Genomic DNA, 18405 nt, shown 5'->3' with positions numbered 1-18405 from the left:
TGCCCATTCACTTAATCTCTTCATATTCTTTGTAATTTTATGCTTCTAGGTACACTGCTTACAATGCCGCCTGTCTTTGTGTCATTGGCAAACTTGAATATATGATTCTCTACCCCTGTCATCTTAATTCTCTAATAAGTACAGAGATTAGTTGAGGCCCCAACACAGATCCCTGTGGGACGCCACTAGCCATTCCTGCCAATCAGAGTACTTGCCCATTATCCCTACTATCTGTTTCCTGCCACTGAGCTAATCTTCTAACCAGACCAATAATTTGCCTTCAATTCCATGAGCTTCAGCTTTAGCTAATAATCTCTTTTGAGGGACTTTATGGAAGTCCATATACATTTCCCTGTCCACTGCTTTAGTCACCGCTTCAATAACTACAATCAGGTTTGTCAGGCCCCTTTGCAAATCATTGCTGAAAAAAAGAACTTTCATTCATGTAGTCGCTATAATAATGTAATGTTCTTTCCTCTTATCCCTCTTCTCCCTCTTTCCTCCATTCCTCTTTTTACTCCTCTTCCACCTAACTCCTTCCTCCCCCAGTTATTACCTCTAAGCTCATTTGATCTAAAATCTTCCTTGGTATTATCAACTCCCCATGTGCAGTTCCACACCTTGGAAGGTACAACAGAGAGCGAACAAAGAGAAAAGATCGAGAAGCAGAGTCATGTCGTGAGGAAGGGCGATGGAGGCAATAATTAGAGTCCCAACCATTCAAACATAATCAAGAACAATAATGTGCAGTTATATAGAGCCTTTAACATAGAAAACATCCCCCGACCTTCACAGATGCCGAACCAAAGTAGATATTAGGAGAGGTGACCAAAATCTTGGCCAATGGGGTACGTTTTAAGCACGACCTCAAAACAAAGAGGGCAGTGGAGAGCTTTAAGAAGAGAATTCCAGACAGTGGTGTTTAAGTTGATGAATAAACAAACAGTAGTGGTGGAGAGAAGAGAGGAAAATGCACAAGAGGCCAGAGTCTCAGGAATGGTGAGTTTCGGGAGTGATGGAGACCTGAAGGAAATTGGGAAGAATAAAGTCATGGAGGAATTTAAACACAAGGGTGAAAGGTTTAAATTTGAGGCATAATCAGGCAAAGGAATTCTCTAAACTATAAAGAGGAGTGAGGCAAAAGCGAAGGATGTTGCTGCTTCATTTGATTTTTTTCTCTAATCCTGCTTTCTAACTTCTAGTGTTTACAGTATATTATTCAATGACTTTGGTTTCACTTATGTATCAACCTCATATCAGCAAGTAAGGTGGGAGCAAAAGCACTGGGGCATCAGATTTAAATTATTACAAGCTGTGTGATTGGATCAAATAAAATATTTAAATATCTTTTTAAGCCAGTTTTAAAAAATGCTGTGGTAGTCTTGTAAATGTTATCAAGCCATAAGAAATGTGAATGCTAGGAATGAATATTCCTTTCTGTTTCTTCACTTTATTGGAATAGTAGTCCAGATTTTTGACATTATTTCCTGTTTGTTGCATAACAGGACATGGTGTCTGTGCAATATCATCTTATACCATCACCAAATAAGCAGAAAAATGGAAACAAAGAGAAAGAGAAAGATGTAGATAAAGAGAAGGATGTTAAAGATGACTTCGCTGATGCTCTGAGAGACCTGAAGATACAGTGGATGGCCAAGTATGTATTCATTCCAAGATGTGGGTAGGTCAGTAAAGCTGATTTGGAGTTTAATCCTTCATTAATTTTATTGCCAAGAGAAGTTTCACTATTCTTACCAATTGCACTCTATTTAAAATTTTAAAAGTTATTTTTCATAGTAAAATCTGTTGCCAGAATTTTACGCCCCCCCCCCCCCCCCAAACGAGCGGGCTGGTGATGGGGTGGGGGTGATGTAAAATTGAGCAGGAGGCGGGGTTGCTGTACCCGACCCCCTCCCGCCCCTGTTGCCAATTTGCGCAGGACGGCGGCGAGAAACGGCTTGCCCACTCCCGGCCAATCAAGTAGCCATTTAACTGGCATTTAAGGGCCTCTGCTTGTTGCCACGGGTATTTTACCCTTGGCTGGCAGGCGGCTGAGGCCTCAAAAAGCCCACCTGATGAAACCTGCCTCAAGGAGGTGGAAGTCCTATCCAAGACCAATTAAGGGCCTGGGGAGCATACAATCCGGTCTGGCCCACAGGCCCAGCGGAGGTGGGCCCGCCACTGTTTTTTCAGCCAGTTGGCGGTACCCCCCCATGCCCAATGAAAAATTCCAGCCAATGTTAGCCTCTCAAATCATTTCAGGTGTCTTAACATTATGGAATGCATTTGGCTTTTAATATTTTGTATGTTATGAATGTTCCAGAATATACCTATTTTCCCTAATATCAGTAGCAGTTTGATTTTCTGATCTATATACTTTCACATATATTTCCAAATTTGCTCCTTTCCTAATTTCAATGCATATTTAAAAGATTATTTCGTTATTTTTAACTTTTTTATTAAATTCCACAGGTTTTGGTTTTGATGTGTACCTAAATCTACATATTTCATATGTACCCATGAATATATTTCTCCTGTTTCCTCCTCTCCTTCCATGTTTTTTCTGTCACACACCATTTTCAACTGGATGAATAGTAAGGAAGCTGTCAACCCTCTCCAAGGCCTTTGCCAGTGGAACTCTAGTGGGCATTCAAGAAATGCATAATTTATTAATGCTTGTTTTCATTTCTCATTAATCTTTCTTTAACTGTAGAATCATATATGCTGTGCATCTACTGAATTTCACCAAATCTCTGAAGAGTCCTGTTTTGTTTTTTATATTTACGGTTATGCTTTAAAACCCAGAGAATTTGGCCCTCATTCAGGAAACAGTACACCCAGTTTAATTTTCCCTTGTGAAACACTTTTTATAACCATCTTGTCTCCACTCCTTGTGTGTTATACTTTTTTTTACATTAGTGAAATGAAAATTTCCAAAGGAACTACTCGTCATATAATTCATGTGTTTACATGATTAGATCAAGGGGGCTGAAGCTAGAAATCCTTTAAGGTTCGACTGTTTGATTTTCCTGGTGACTAATATTGGATATAATATTCAAGATGAAGAAAAAAATTGGCATACTTTACATTAAGTATCTTATCAAAGGGGTAACATCTACTGGCACAATAATAATAATGCTAAAATTGAAATCTCATATTTCAAAGGGAAAGATTGATATTTAATACAAGAGGCAAATCAATACAAATAAATGGATTATAAATAAAACAGGAAAATGGCAGAAAATATAATAATGGTAAAGGTATAAACAACTTTTACTTTGCAAAAGAGTAAAATAGTATATTTTTTCACATTTATAAAATATAGCAGTCTATGTTATTAATACATGGTTTGCAAGAGGGCATATTCATGGCATAGTTGTGTATGTTTGTACTGTAGTTTAACATGCTTCAAGACTGATAACATAGATGGCACGCCTTTTTCATATTCTTTGGTTGGAATGCTAACCATCCGTTGAATTGCTAACATGTCTAGATTTAGCACTGCAGTTTCCAAGTCAAAGAAGATGCTTCTAATTCTCAAATAACTTGCTCAGTTTAGTCAAATATCATCAGTGTCCGTCGTTTCAGCAACCATGAGGCATCTCTTTAAAACTGTTATATTAAGTTCAGTTTTCTTGAGTTCAGTTGTTTTTAATTTCTACGTTTTAATTTTTTAATGATAACTACACAATATAATTATGGCTGCTTAGACAAAGAGGAAAATTCAGGTCGCTTTCAATGTTGAGAAAACAGGCACAGAGGGGAGAATTTTTTTCCCTTAGATCATGCATGATGACTCCTTTGCAACCCCCCTGAGAAGGTTATCTTAGTCTCAGTCAATGCCTTGAACATGGGGAATTGTCTGGGAGTAGCTTGTGTCACGATGTTTTCCCTCCCTGTAGAAAATCATTCGATATCTACTCCGTGCCACTTCTAGTGCCTGACTGACAGGGAGCTAACTGCGTGAAGATGTGATGACTGTGTCAGTGCTGTTTCCTGCTCTCACCCTGAACTGGATAACTGCTTCAACTTTGCTTACAATTTCCACCCTTCTGTCACCTTCACATGGTCCATCTCTGACACTTCCCTTCCTCGACTTCTCTGTCTCCATCTCTGGGGATAGGCTATCCACTACTATTCATTATAAGCCCACCGACTCCCACAGCTACCTCAACTATGCTTCTTCACACCCTGCCTCCTGTAAGGACTCCATTCCATTCTCCCAATTCCTCTGTCTCCGACGCATCTGTTCTGACGATGCAACCTTCCACAACAGCACTTCTGACATGCCTTCCTTTTTCCTCAACTGAAGATTCCCCCGCCCACTGTGGTTGAGAGGGCCCTCGACCATGTCCGACCCATTTCCCACACACCTCACCCCTTCCCCTCCCTCCCGGAACTGCAACAGTGTTCCCCTTGTTCTCACTTTATGCCCCACAAGCCTCTACATCCAAAGGTTCATTCTCTGCCACTTCTGCCACCTCCAGTGTGATGCCACCACCAAACGCATGTTCCCCTCCCCTCCCCTGTCAGCATTCTGAAGAGACTGTTCCCTCTGCGACACCCTAGTCCACTCCTCCATTGTCCCCGACACCTTGTCCCCTTTCCACGACACCTTACCATGCAATCGCAGGAGGCGTAATACCTGCCCTTTTACCTCCTCCTCACCATTCAAGGCCCCAAACACTCCTTGCAGGTGAAGCAGCAATTTACTTGTATTTCTTTCAATTTAGCATACTGTATTTGCTGCTCACAATGTTGTCGCCTCTACATTGGGGAGCCCAAGCACAGATTGGGTGACCGCTTTGAGGAACATCTCTAGTAAGTCCGCAAGCATGTTCCTGAGCTTCCAATTGCTTACCATTTTAATTCACCACGCCGCTCTCGTGCCCACATTTCTGTCCTTGGCTAACTGCAGTGTTCCAGTGAAGCTCAATGCATGCTCGAGGAGCAGCTCTTCATATTCTGATTAGGCACTCTACAGCCTTCTGGACCCAGCACTGAGTTCAACACTTTCAGAGCATGACTGCCAGTTTTTTAAAAAATTATTTTTTTTTTTAAGCCTGTCTTAAACTTGTTTTTCATGCTTTTGCTTTCGGACAGCTGTTCATTAGCACACTCTCTGCACTAATGCTTTGTCTTTCACTACAACCATTAGCACTCCCTTTGCCTTTTGTTCTGTGACATCTCTGTCATTTAATCCCACCTGCCCTCCACCCTATCACACACCTTCCCTTTTGTTCTTCTTCCTCCCCTCCACCCTTTCACTTGCTCAAAGCCCGATATATTTCTAACCTTTGCCAGTTCTGAGGAAAGGTCACAGACCTGAAACATTAACTGTGTTTCTCTTTCCACAGATGCTGCCAGACCTGCTGAGTATTTCCAGAAATTTCTGTTTTTCTTCCAAATTTACAGCATCCACAGTATTTTGCTTTTCATTGTATGAAGATAGTAATGCTTCAGTAAGCTGCACTGACAGTTTTGAGAAGGTTGTTGACTTCTGTAGGCTTGTTATGTCGATAAAATTGCAGGGAATATTTGAAATTTGTTTTCAGAAAATCCACCAACAGAAGGATTCTCTTTTTTTGTAGATTGGACAAAAATACGTTCTATGAAGAATTGAAAGAGTCTTATCCTACCCATCTTCCTCTGTATGTTGCACGACTGCATCAATTGGACAATGAAAAGGTTAAGATTCGTCTGAAAGTTGCTTGAATCAATGTATAAATGCACGCAATATTATAGAAAATATAGCTTCCCTCAATGCTAGTAGCATCGTTCTAAACCATAACAGCTGCATAGTCTCCTCTGGAGTCACCTAAGGATCTATCCTTGGCCACTCTTTTTTTCTACTCTACTAGTTGTTTTGTGATGACATTGGGCTGAATTTTATTCGGGCACGGCGCTCTGCGACGGCGCCCTTTGAACTCGGCGGGCTGCCCGCATTCAGTGGCCGCCAAGGAGCCTCCCCGATATTTTGCACAGGAGCTCATTTAAATAGTGGGGGCGGAGCGCCCACCCTGATGATGTGTATGGGAGACTGCACGTCCCTGACAACAGCATCCAGTGCCACCTGACAGGCGCCGGCGTCATTTTTAAAGGGCTTTAAGCCCTTAGAACTAATTTACATTTTTAAATGGAAAACATTACTAATTTATATTAAATATAAAATTATATGATGGAGGCCCTTCCCCAACCCCCAGAAAGGTAATTTCATTGCCCAAAATGACCATCAATTGATATTTCAAATACCCGAACTTCCCCCCCAACCTTCAATCTTTTGCTATTCCACCCCTTCCCACCATCCCCACATCCAATAAAAATTGATTTCCCCGCTCCTCCACCCCTCCCGCCCTGAAATTATTATTCCTCCCCCCTCCCCACCAGGTTCTTGCTTAGGAACACTTTGCAGAGTTCCGAAGGCTTGTGAAGACTGAACGGAGGTTGTAAAATCGGCGTGGGATGGCAGGTAAGTTAATTTGAATATATTTAGTGGCAATCTACATACAGAGATGAAGGGCCCCCCCCCACCATCAGGTGGCGGGGGTGTGGGGGGTGGGTGCACACCGAGGCCTCCCCGCTGACAGTAATATGTGGCGAGCCCTTCTTGATGTCATGGGTTGAGGCGGGCCTCTCCCTGCAGAATTTTAATGGGCCACGAGCCGACGGACCGATAAAATTCAGCCCATTATCTGAAGGCACAGGGTCAATTTACAGTTGTAACATATACTGACGAGATCCAGCTCTAACTCCCTTTACCCATAACTGCATCAGTACTGTCAGGCTGTCTGACATCAAGTCATAAATGAGTCAAAATTTCGTCCAACTGAACATGTAGAAGACTGTAACCACATTTTTCAGTCCCTACTCCCTAATTACACTTTGGAATAAACTTAGCTCAGTGAAACTTTGGCATCCTGTTTGACCCAGAGATGAGCTCTATACCCACATCCTATTCATCACCAAGAATACTTATCTCCATTTCTGCATCATCACTCACCCGCACCATTATCTCACCTCCACCACTGCTGAAACCCTCGTCGTATCTAGATTTACTGGAGGAGAAATTGGACTGTGTAACACCCATTATTTTAGATGCTTTGGGCCTCCTAATGCTCAATAATGGGGTCAGAGATGAGCATGCATACTTCCAACAGGAAGTGCGCTGGACACAATCTTAGTAAAAGGTTTTACATGCACACACACTTAACAACTGCCGGCAGCATGCAGAACAGGCATGCTATGATGTCAATCAATGTGCAGTGCTGATTTGACGCCAGCACAACCATCTTCGAATGCTGCGCTTCAGCCTGTGCCCTGTCTTGACTTTGCACAATTGAACATGTGCTCAACCAAATTATGGAGCCACAACCACCGCCCCCACCACCCTCCTCACACCAGCGCTATTTAAGCAGATCAATAACTGCTTACAGGTTAGTTTGCTGGATTATTTTTTCTGGCTGCTTCTGCAATTGTACATGCTTTTGGAGTTTTCGTATACTTGGCTAAAATTCGAATAGTCAGCAGGAAGTGGTCTGACCGGTGCTGAAGTGCTTTCTTGTTCATTTAGAGGCTGAAAAGTTGCTTCCAGACACGGCAAGCCTGCCAGGGCTTTCTTTACAAATTGAGCATGACTGGGAGATTGAAGTGCGACCACGCAAAGCAGGGCAAGCTGCTAGAATAGGGAGGGGTAGGGGAAGGGCTCTCAGCAGGAGGCCATATCGGCAGATGGTCTTTTGGGGCCAACCCTGCTGCCTCAACCTTATTTCTTGGTGGCGAACTCAAAAAATGGCAGCCGATAGATGCGGGTCGCATGCCAAAGAGCCGCCGCAATCTGCCACGCAGCAGCTCATTGAAATAGCCAGGGCGGTCGGGCACCAACCCCCTCCCACTCCCCCCCCCAATCATGTGGGAGAGGCAGGCAGTCCCCAACCCCCACTCCCCACCAGTGTCATGCCTGCTTTCCCCATATGGGGAATTGAAGGTGTAGGAGTGCTGGCCATCACGCTGAAGATTGCGGCAGGACCAGAATATTGCCAGTAAGTACATTTAAATGAATTTGTTTTATTGATTTAATTATGGAAATTGAGGTCACATCGCCCAGCGGCTGGGGGCAGAGAGGGGGAGGGGCTGCCACAGAGCCGTGCCACCGCCTGGAGGATTGGGCAGGCCCTCCCAGTGTCGAACTCCATGGCAGGCTTCTGCCGGGCCAACCTTGATGTCGGGAGCTTGGCAAAATCCAGCCCATTGTGATAGAAATCTTCCAACTGCTGTAGTAATAACAGCAAACTCAAAAGTAGGGCAAAGACAGCATATCCTGTGGTTGTCATGGTCTGACCATGGCACTTCACTTTTATATGTCTGGCTCCTGCTGGAGATATAAGCAACATCTTGCAATTTGCAGTACACAACGGCAAAATGGAGGTCACTGAGGTTGTATACAAAGAGAGACAGCCACATCTCATTCCCCTCGCTAGAGACAAGCGGATGGAGCTAGCACAATTTGCACAGATTGCAGGCTTCCCTATGTGCAAGAGGCCATTGACTACGCGCGCACGCGGTCATTTACATGAACTGAAAGGGACTACATTCCCTCAAGGTGCAGCTGGTGTGTGACCACAGGCAGCTCATCATGCAGGTGAATGCTCATTATCCTGGCAGTAGTCACAATTTCTTCATTCTGCAGCAGCCCTCAGTGCCACCTGTAAATGACCAAATCAAAGCAACAAGGATTATCACTCTTGACGTGGCTAATGACTCCAGTCTGGAATCCATACATATGTGCACAAAAGGCCTTCAGTGAGAGACGTGATGTGTAAGTTTCAAGTAGATGTTACTTGAATAAAGGTGAGACGCAGAATACCCAACCTGCCTCGCATTGGGATTCTTGACCAAGATAAACCTACAAGTTACGGACTCAAGTTCTGTGATCAAATCAGAGCGTTTATTAGGTTTAACTAAGAAATATGAAGTTAATACTTAACAACAGCAATAGGTATACAGCTGCAGCTCAGCACCAGTTCTTACTTCTGAGCTCGCTGGGGCATGGACTTCTCTTTCTCTCTTCCTTTCTTGCTGTGTTCTATTGACCGTAGTCTGTCTATCTTCTAAGTGTGCCGACAATGTTCTGTTAACTCCTCTCTAAGTGTGCCACTGAGGTCCTGAATTCTCCTCTTTTTATCCCTCTTAGGGGGTCTCTGTCTTGTCGTATTAGGCATGATCTAACGCAACATGATTGGGTTAAGACTACATCATTGTTTGCTCCTAGTCTCATGATGGCTTAGCACATAGACCCTCACAGATGGTTCCTGTTTTAACCCTTGCCAGAAACCTAAAGTTCCCCTTTTTCCTGAGATAGCTCTATTTCTGCAGCTATGTGGTTTTAACAACTAGGCTCTTTGATTTTATTTTATTCTGTTCTTACATAAGTGCAGAAAACATGTTTTCCTGACTCTACAAATGTCAGTTCAGCATTAAACATTGACCTATTTCAGTCAAGCCTGTCCATCATGCCTTGCAGACAAACCTTGACACTAGTTTCGTGCAGAAAGAGTATTACAAAGTTTTTCATAAAAGTAAGCAATGAAAAGGCTCTAAAACTGAAGACATTGTGACTACTGCCAGGATAATGAACATTCAGCTGCATGATGAGCTGCCTGTGGTCACACACCAGTTGAGCCTTGAGGGAGTGTAATCCCTTTCAGTTCATGTAAATGACTGAGTGTGCGCTACAAGGCACAGTATTTATATGGCTGGTCCAGTTAAGTTGCTGGTCAATATTGACCCCGGGATATTTATGTTCGGTGATTCAGCAATGATAATGGCCATTGAATGTCAAGAGGAGATGTTTAGATTCTCTCTGTTGGAGATGGTTATTGCCTTGCACTTGTATGGCGCGAATGTTGCTTGCCACTTATCAGCCCAAGCCTGAATGTTATCTAGGTCTCACTGTATGCGGATAGGTCAATAGAGATGCAGTGGCAGACATTTAAGGGGATATTTCAGAATACACAGAATAGATACATTCCAACGAGAAAGAAAAATTCCAAGGGGAGGACCCACCATATGTGGTTAACTAAAAAAGTTAAAGATAGTATCAAACTTTAAGGACAGTTGTGCAAAGATGAGTGGCAGGTCAGAAGATTGGACAGAATATAAAAAGCAGCAAAGAATGACTAAAAGATTAATAAGGAGGGAAAAATTAGAGTACAAGAGAAAGCTGTCAAGAAATATAAAAACAGATAGTAAGAGTTTCTATAGATATTTTAAAAAAGAGTTAACAAAGTAAATGTTGGTCCTATAGAAAGTAAGTCCTGGGAATTAATAATGGAAATTAAGGAGATGGCAGATGAATTGAATAGGTACTTTGCGTTGGTCTTCACCTTAGAGGATACAAGTAACATCCCAGAAATAGCTGTAAATCAGGAAATGGAAGGGAGGGAGGAACTCAAGAAAATTAGAATCACCAGGGAAGTGGTACTGCGCAAATTGTTGGAGGTGTGGGCTGACAAGTCCCCAGCTTCTGATAGACTTCATCCTAAGGTCTTAAAAGATGTGGCTAGTGAGCTAGTTGATGCATTGGTTTTAATTTTCCGAAATTCCCTAGATTCAGAGAGGGTTCCATTAGATTGGAAAATTGCCAATGTAACTCCTTTATTCAAAAAGGGAGGGAGACAGAAAGCAGGAAACTACAGGCCAGTTAGCTTAACATCTGTCATAGGGAAAATATTAGAAGCTATAATTATAGCAGGGCACTTAGAAACATTCAAGGTAATTAGGCAGAGTCAACATGATTTTGTGAAAGAGAAATCATGTTTAATCAATTTATTGGACTCTATGACTTTGAGTTCTTTGAAGAAGTAACGTGCTGTGAAATAACAGATGTGCAAGAACTATAGAGTGGTGATATTGGGGGACTTAATTGCCCAAATATCGATTGAACTAATTTTATAGTAAAGGGTAAGGAGGGGGAGGATTTTCTAAAATGTGTTGAGGAGAATTTCCTTAATCAATATGTTCTCAGCCCAACTAGAAAAGAGGCATTGCTGGATCTGGTGCTGGAAAATGAGGTGGGCTGAGTGGACCAAGTGTTTGATGGGGGAGCACTTGGGTAAGAGTGATTGTTGTATCTTAAGGTTTAGATTAGGAATGCAGCAAAGCAAGGAACAAAATAAGGTAGAATGTCTAGATTGGAAAAGCACTAATTTCAATGCGATGAGAAGGGGTCTAGCCAGGATGCAGAGGAGATTTACCAGAATGGTTCCATGGATGCCATATTTTAGTTACAAGGTTAAGTTGGAAAAGCTGGATTGTTCTTCTTAGGTGGGCCAAAGGGCCTGTTTCTATGCTGTATGACTCTAAGGGGATTGAGGGGAGATTTAATAGAAGTGTACAAAATTATGACAGGCTTAGATAAGTTAGACAAGAAAAAACTATTCCCGTTAACAAATGTTACAAGAACTAAGGGACACAGATTGAAAGTTTTGGGCAAAAGATGCAGGGGAAATATGAGGAAGCAGTTCTTTATGATAATGACCTGGATCTCGCTGCTCACTAGGGGTAGTGGAAGCGGAGACGATCAATGACTTCAAGAGGAAGTTGGATGGCCACCTGAGAGAAATGGACTTGCAGGGCTACGGGGATCGAGCCAGGGAGTGGGACTGACTGCATAGCTCCATGGAGAGCTGGCTTGGGCTCGATGGGTTGAACAGCCTCTATCTGTGCCGTAAATAAAAATAAGTAAGCTACTGTATGACTCTGCACCAGATTTGCAAGCCGCTCTTGATCTCTCCAATTCTGCATACGAGAAACTCAGTCTGTCCTTGAATGTTGCCAAAACAAAACTGACATTTCAACCCTTATCTGGTCAGCCAACTATTCCACCTCCCATATTTGTTGAATGAGAGACTCTGGAATATCTTGAGCTCTTCTCATAACCTTGGCAGTTACACCTTTCAAAAGGCCACTATGGATGAGATTCGCCACCGGATCAGTTGTGCCAGTTCAGCCTTCTGCAAATTATGGCAACAAGTGTTTGACAACAAAGGCCTCTGCAAATCAACAAAAGTCTTAGTGTATAAAGCAGTTGTCGTCGCCAGGCTCCTGTACTGCAGCGAGACCTGGACTGTGTATCAGTGACGCATAAGAGCACTAGAGAAATTCTATCAACAGTGCATCCGCCACATCCTCCGGATTCAATGGGAGGACCGTCAAACAAACGATAGAGCCCTTCTTGAAGCCAGATCCGCAAGCATTCAGGCAAAACAGCTGCAAAAGCAACTCTGATGAACTGGCCACTGTGTGCACATGGCTGAATATTGTCTTCCCCGCTAGGCCCTGTTCTTACAACTCGCAAATAGCCAACGTTCCAGGAAAGGATAAAGAAAATGCTTCAAAGACCTTCTGAAGCTCTTGAAACGTGGCTACATTGACCTTGATAACTGGGAGGAGCTTACTGCCAACCGCTCAAAATGGTGACAACTTGTCCACCTAGCTGCATCATGTTTTTGAGTCCCAATACTTTAATGATGAGGCACAGCGACGACAATGAAGAAGAGAAAAGGAAGCAAATCCTGCACTTCGGATCCCACTACCTGTGGGACGTCCTGTGCCATGTGCCCAGAGGTGTGCAGGTCAAATATTGGCCTGCTCAGTCACATGAAGACGCATGGCAGAAACTCACAACCCTGAGTAGACGTCATCCTCAAATCGAGGGACAGCCAGTGATGTAAGATATTTGTGCTGTCGTGGAAGCTGCGATATCGACCATCAGTCGCTACATCTTGGATTCTACAGGTGTGTTATTAGAGTTGCCCACCTGTCCTATGTTCAAAAGGATGGGCTACAAGCTCTGCTCAAAGCCCTGTGCTAAGTTGGTGCTGGACTCTTCCATGCTGCTTGACATTGAGCGCAGGCTTTCCAGTGTACCGAGCATTTGGTTATGTTTACCAATCAACTTTATTTTGTAGCCTGGCCCATCAAAGTCCTCATCTGATTTCTTGTGCAAAAGAACTCGTGTGCGACCTCACACTCTGGTAAATTGGCATCGGCAATTCCCTTTCTCACTGCCCTGGCTCCTGCACGCTTATGTTTGGCATTGCACCATGTGCAGATCCGCCCTGTATCCTAGCCTGTAAAATATGCACAGTGTCAGTGTCTGAGCTGGTGGCTGCAAATATAAGAGAGAGTGAGGATGCCTCTTTATCTTCACTGTCTTCTTCCTCCTCTTCCAATGACTGGGTAGGCACCAGTTCTTAGGTATCTGAAATTAACAATGGACAAGGGTTGGGTTGTGGTGAGGAGAGAGGAGAAAGTAAGAAGTGTATGTTTACATCATCAACAGCTTCTGTGTCTGAAGAGATTGTGGGCTGAAGGAGAAGTGAAATTAAAGGAGGAGGATTAGGTACACTGATACCCTCATCAATCTCTTCAGCTCCGCCACCATGGCCTCAGTGATGTCCCTTCCCATGATGACCAGCACTGTTTCCGCCATTTGAGTTTAAACATGCAGGTAATCTTATCTTCCTCCTGTTCTTTGCTGCTGCCTGCTGTTATGTGCCACAATCTCCTGCAAAGACAAGTGTGTCAGTGCATGTCCTGTTATAGATTTGGGTGATGTGGCTGTCATGGTTAAATAGCTGCCACTGTGTGTGAACAGTAAGTTATGGTGTAAGGCTAACAGTGCTAAGTGAGTGAGGGTGACTTAAAGCATTTGAGTTAAAGGATTGAGTACTGATTGACAAAGATTGTTGGTAGATGGGTGATGGGGATGTAGAGAATTGAGCAGTGGATGAGGCTAGAGTGCAATTGGTAGGATATGTCATTTGAAATTGAATTAATTCACTTTGACAACTCATGTTAGATCATTAAAATTCTTCCTGCACTTCATCCATGTTCATGGGGCAAACACTTACCTGAAGACAGGAGCGGCGGCTGGCGAACCTGGGCGGAAGCTGATCCAGAGCGGGAGCTGTAAAAGAGAGCGCGGGGCTCGAGGCCCTCACTTACCTGAAGACAGGAGCAGCGGCTCGCGGACCTGGGCAGAAGCTGATCCAGAACAGGAGCTGTAAAAGAGAGCGCGGGACTCGAGGCCCTCACTTACCTGAAGACCGGAGCAGCGGCTGGCGGACCTGCTCTCTCTCTCGGTGCGCGCTGAGACTCGAAAAAAACTTAGTGACATCACAGGAAATCTGCAAGGCTATTGGTTGGGTGAGTAGCAGCTGTTAGTGCATTTAAATAGCTTAAAAAAATAAGAGGAAAGTTTTTTGGTTGAACAAACCTCTAGTGATAAGGTGAGTACTACTAAAGGTTTTTTTTAATTCAGTGTAACCTATTAAGGACTTTAGATTGTAGTGGTAGAACAAGGCCCCTAGTGTAATTAATATTTTTTAATTAAGGGAGTAATGAATTAATCTAAGAGTAAGTCATGGCAGGAGAGCTCAGCCCCGTGATATGCTGCTCCTGTGCCAAGTTGGAAATCAGGGACACTTCCAGGAATCATTGTGGAGCATCCGCGATGCTGAGAACATCATGGATAGCACGTTTAGCAAGGTGGTCACACCGCAGGTAATGGGTGCACAGGCAGAAAGGGGATGGGTGACCACCAGGCGGAGTAGTAGGCGCAGGCAAGTAGTGCAGGAGTCCCCTGTGGCCCTTCCCCCCCCCCCCCCCCCCCCCCCTCCCCCCTCCAAACAGATGTACCGCTTTGGATACTGTTGGGGGGATGACCTCCCAGGGGAAAGCAGCAACAGCCAAGTTTGTGGCACCACAGAAGGCTCTGCTGCACAGCAGGGAGGAAAAGGGGTGGAAGTGACAGGGGGAGTCTATCGTAAGGGATGCAGATAGGCGTTTCTGTGGCCACAAACGAGACTCCAGGATGGTATGTTGCCTCCCTGGTGCTAGGGTCATGGATGTCACAGAGCGGCTGCAGGACATTCTGAAGGGGGAGGGGGAGCAGTCAGAGCTCGTGATGCACATTGGTACCAATGACATAGGCAGAAAGAGGGATGAGGTCCTGCAACAAGAATTTAGGGAGCTAGGTAGCAGATTAAAAAGCAGGACCTCAAAGGTTGTAATCTCTGGATTACTCCCTGTGCCACGTGCTAGCAAGTATAGGAATAGGAGGATAGAGCAGATGAATGCATGGCTGAGGAGATGGTGCAGGAGGGAGGGCTTTAGGTTCCTGGATCACTGGGTCTGTTTCTGACAAAGGTGGGACCTGTACAAGTTGGACGGGTTGCACCTGAACCTGAATGGGACCAACATCCTTGCTGGGAGGTTTGCTAGTGCTGATGGGGGGGGGGGGCGGGGGATTAAACTAATTTGGCAGGGGGATGGGATAGAGTGGAAGTACAGTAGGGGGTGAGGCACAGCCAAACATGGAAGAGAAACTGAGTCAGTCTGGAAGGCAAATATAGACCTGTTAAGGCACAAGTGAAAAATGCTAGGCTGGATTGTATTCACTTTAATGCAAGGAGTCTTACTAATAAGGCAGGTGAATTGAGGGCATTGATTAGCACATGGGATTATGATATTATTGCTATCACAGAGACATGGCTGAGGGAGGGGCAGTACTGGCAACTCAATATTCCAGGGTATAGAATCTTCAGACGTGATATGGGAGGGGGTAAAAGAGGAAGTGGCATTGCACTGTTGATTAAAGAATCAATTACTGCAGTAAGGAGGGATGACATCTTAGAAGGTTCCTCAAATGAGGCCATATGGGTAGAACTTAAGAACAAAAGGGGAGCAATCACTTGGCTGAGCGTGTACTACAGGCCTCCAAACAGTCAAGGAGAGATAGAGGAACAGATATGTAGGCAAATCTCAGAGAGGTGTAAAAATAATAGGGTAATAATAGTAGGGGATTTCAACTTCCCCAATATCAACTGGGATAGTCTTAGTGCAAAAGGCTTAAAGGGGGAGGAATTCTTAAAATGCATACAGGAGAGCCTTTTGAGCCAATACGTAGAAAGTCCGACAAGAGAAGGGGCAGTACTGGACCTAATCCTAGGGAATGAACCTGGACAAGTGGTAGAAGTATCAGTGGGGGAGCATTTTGGGGATAGTGACCATAACTCTGTAAGATTTAAGGTAGCTATAGCAAAGGACAAAGACAGGCCAGAAATAAAGGTACTGAATTGGGGGAAGGCCGATTTCAATTGGATAAAACAGGATCTGGCCAAGGTGGACTGGGAGCAGCTACTTGTAGGAAAGTCTATATCAGGCGAGTGGGAGTAATTCAAAGAGGAAATAGTGAGGGTTTAGAGCCAACATGTACCAGTTAAGGTGAAGGGTAGGACCATCAAGTCCAGGGAACCCTGGATGTCAAGGGATATAGAGTATTCGATCAGGAAAAAAAAGGAGGCTTATGGCAGATTCGGAGTGCTGAAAACAGCAGAGGCATTAGGGGGGTACTTAAAAAAGTAATTAGGAGAACGAAGAGAGGACATGAAAAAACATTGGCGGGCAAGATAAAGGAAAATCCTAAGGCGTTTTATAAGTATATTAAGGGCAAGAGGATAACCAGGGAAAGAGTAGGGCCCATTAGAGCCCAAAGTGGCAATCTGTGTGTGGAGCTGGAGGACATAGGTGAGGTTTTAAATGATTACTTTTCATCTGTTTTCACTGTGGAGAACGACGATGTAGGTGTAGAGATCAGGGAGGGGGATTGCGATATACTTGAACATACTGGCATTGAAAGGGAGGAAGTAGTGGTTTTAGCGGGCTTAAAAGTGGATAAATCCCCGGGCCCAGATGAGATGTATCCCATGCTGTTATGTGAGGCAAGGGAGGTGATAGCAGGGGCTCTATAACACAAATTTTCAGATCCTCTCTGGCCACGGGAGAGGTACCAGAGGACTGGAGGACAGCGAATGTGGTGCCATTATTCAAGAAGGGTAGCAGGGATAGACCAGATAATTACAGGCCGGTGAGTCTAACGTCAGTGGTAGGGAAACTATTGGAAAAAATTCTGAGGGACAGGATTAATCTCCAGTTGGAGAGGCTGGGAATAATCAGGGATAGTCAGCACGGCTTTGTCAGGGGGAGAACGTGTCTAACTAACTTGATTGAATTTTTCCATGCGGTGACTAGATGTGTAGATGAGGGTAAAGCAGTTGATGTAGTCTACATGGACTTCAGCAAGGCTTTTGATAAGATCCCGCATGGAAGATTGGTTAAGAAGGTAAGAGCCCATGGAATCCAGGGCAATTTGGCAAATTGGATCCAGAATTGGTTTGGTGGCAGGAAACAGAGGGTAATGGTCAAGGGTTGTTTTTGCGAGTGGAAGCCTATGACCAGTGGTGTACCACAGGGATCGGTGCTGGGACCCTTGCTGTTTGTAGTGTGCATTAATGATTTAGACGTGAATATAGGAGGTATGATAAGTAAGTTCGCAGATGACACGAAAACTGGTTGTGTCGTAAATAGTGAGGAGGAAAGCCTTAGATTACAGGATGATATAGATGGGCTGGTGAGATGGGCGGAGCAGTGGCAAATGGAATTTAATCCTGAAAAGTGTAAGGTGATGCATTTTGGGAGGACTAACAAGGCAAGGGAATATACAATGGATGGTCGGACCCGAGGAAGTACAGAGAGTCAGAGGGACCTTGGTGTACTTGTCCGTAGATCACTGAAGGCAGCAGCACAGGTAGATAAGGTAGGCATAATGGGATACTTGCCTTTATCAGCCGAGACATCGAATATAAGAGCAGGGAGGTTATGCTGGAGCTGTGCAAAGGGTAGTTAGGCCACAGCTGGAGTACTGTGTACAGTTTTGGTCACCACACTAAAGGAAGGATGTGATTGCACTGGAGAGGGTGCAGAGGAGATTCACCAGGATATTGCCTGGGCTGGAGCATTTCAGCTATGAAGAGAGACTGAAAAGGCCAGGGTTGTTTACCTTAGAACAGAGAAGGATGAGGGGGTGGGGGGGGGCTGATTGAGGTGTACAAAATTATGAGGGGCATTGATAGGTGAGATAGGAAGAGACTTTTTCCCTTAGTGGAGGGGTCAATAACCAGAGGGCATAGATTTAAGGTAAGGGGCAGGAGCTTTAGAGGGGATTTGAGGGGGAAAAAATTCATGCAGAGGGTGGTTGGAATCTGGAATACACTGCCTGAAGGGGTGGTAGAGGCAGAAACCCTCACAACATTTAAGAAGTATTTAGATGAGCACTTGAAATGCCATAGCATACAAGGCTATGGACCGTGCTGGAAAATGGGACTAGGTGCTTGATGAATGTCACAGACACAATGGGCCGAATTTGCTGTATGACTCTATGACCTCTGCAGCTACTTGTTTCCACTCCTCCTTGAACATAAGTCTCGTTGGTCTCCTGCCATCCCAAACCCCCCTTCCCCTGCAGATACAGGATGTCTCCCCTTCTTGTCACCTCTTGTACTA

At 44.4% G+C, this 18405-nt stretch overlaps 1 protein-coding gene across 3 annotated transcripts in view; it reads left to right on the top strand.

Moving 5' to 3' along the window:
• tpp2 (tripeptidyl peptidase 2) overlaps positions 1–18405 on the top strand; it is a 277723-nt gene that overhangs the window by 237571 nt on the left and 21747 nt on the right. For 2 of the 3 annotated variants that reach the window (XM_068034106.1, XM_068034105.1), the window contains 2 exons: positions 1506–1657; positions 5592–5688. In XM_068034106.1, the coding sequence (XP_067890207.1) occupies positions 1506–1657; positions 5592–5688 (249 nt within the window). Of the gene's footprint in view, positions 1–1505; positions 1658–5591; positions 5689–13342; positions 13473–18405 lie in introns of those variants that run through there. The other variant, XM_068034107.1, reaches the window with a different exon arrangement.

The sequence above is a fragment of the Heterodontus francisci genome, chromosome 6 (genome assembly GCF_036365525.1).
Source record: "Heterodontus francisci isolate sHetFra1 chromosome 6, sHetFra1.hap1, whole genome shotgun sequence".
NCBI lineage: Eukaryota > Metazoa > Chordata > Chondrichthyes > Heterodontiformes > Heterodontidae > Heterodontus > Heterodontus francisci.
Note: the sequence above shows the minus strand (reverse complement) of the source record. Positions and strands in the feature narration are given on the sequence as shown.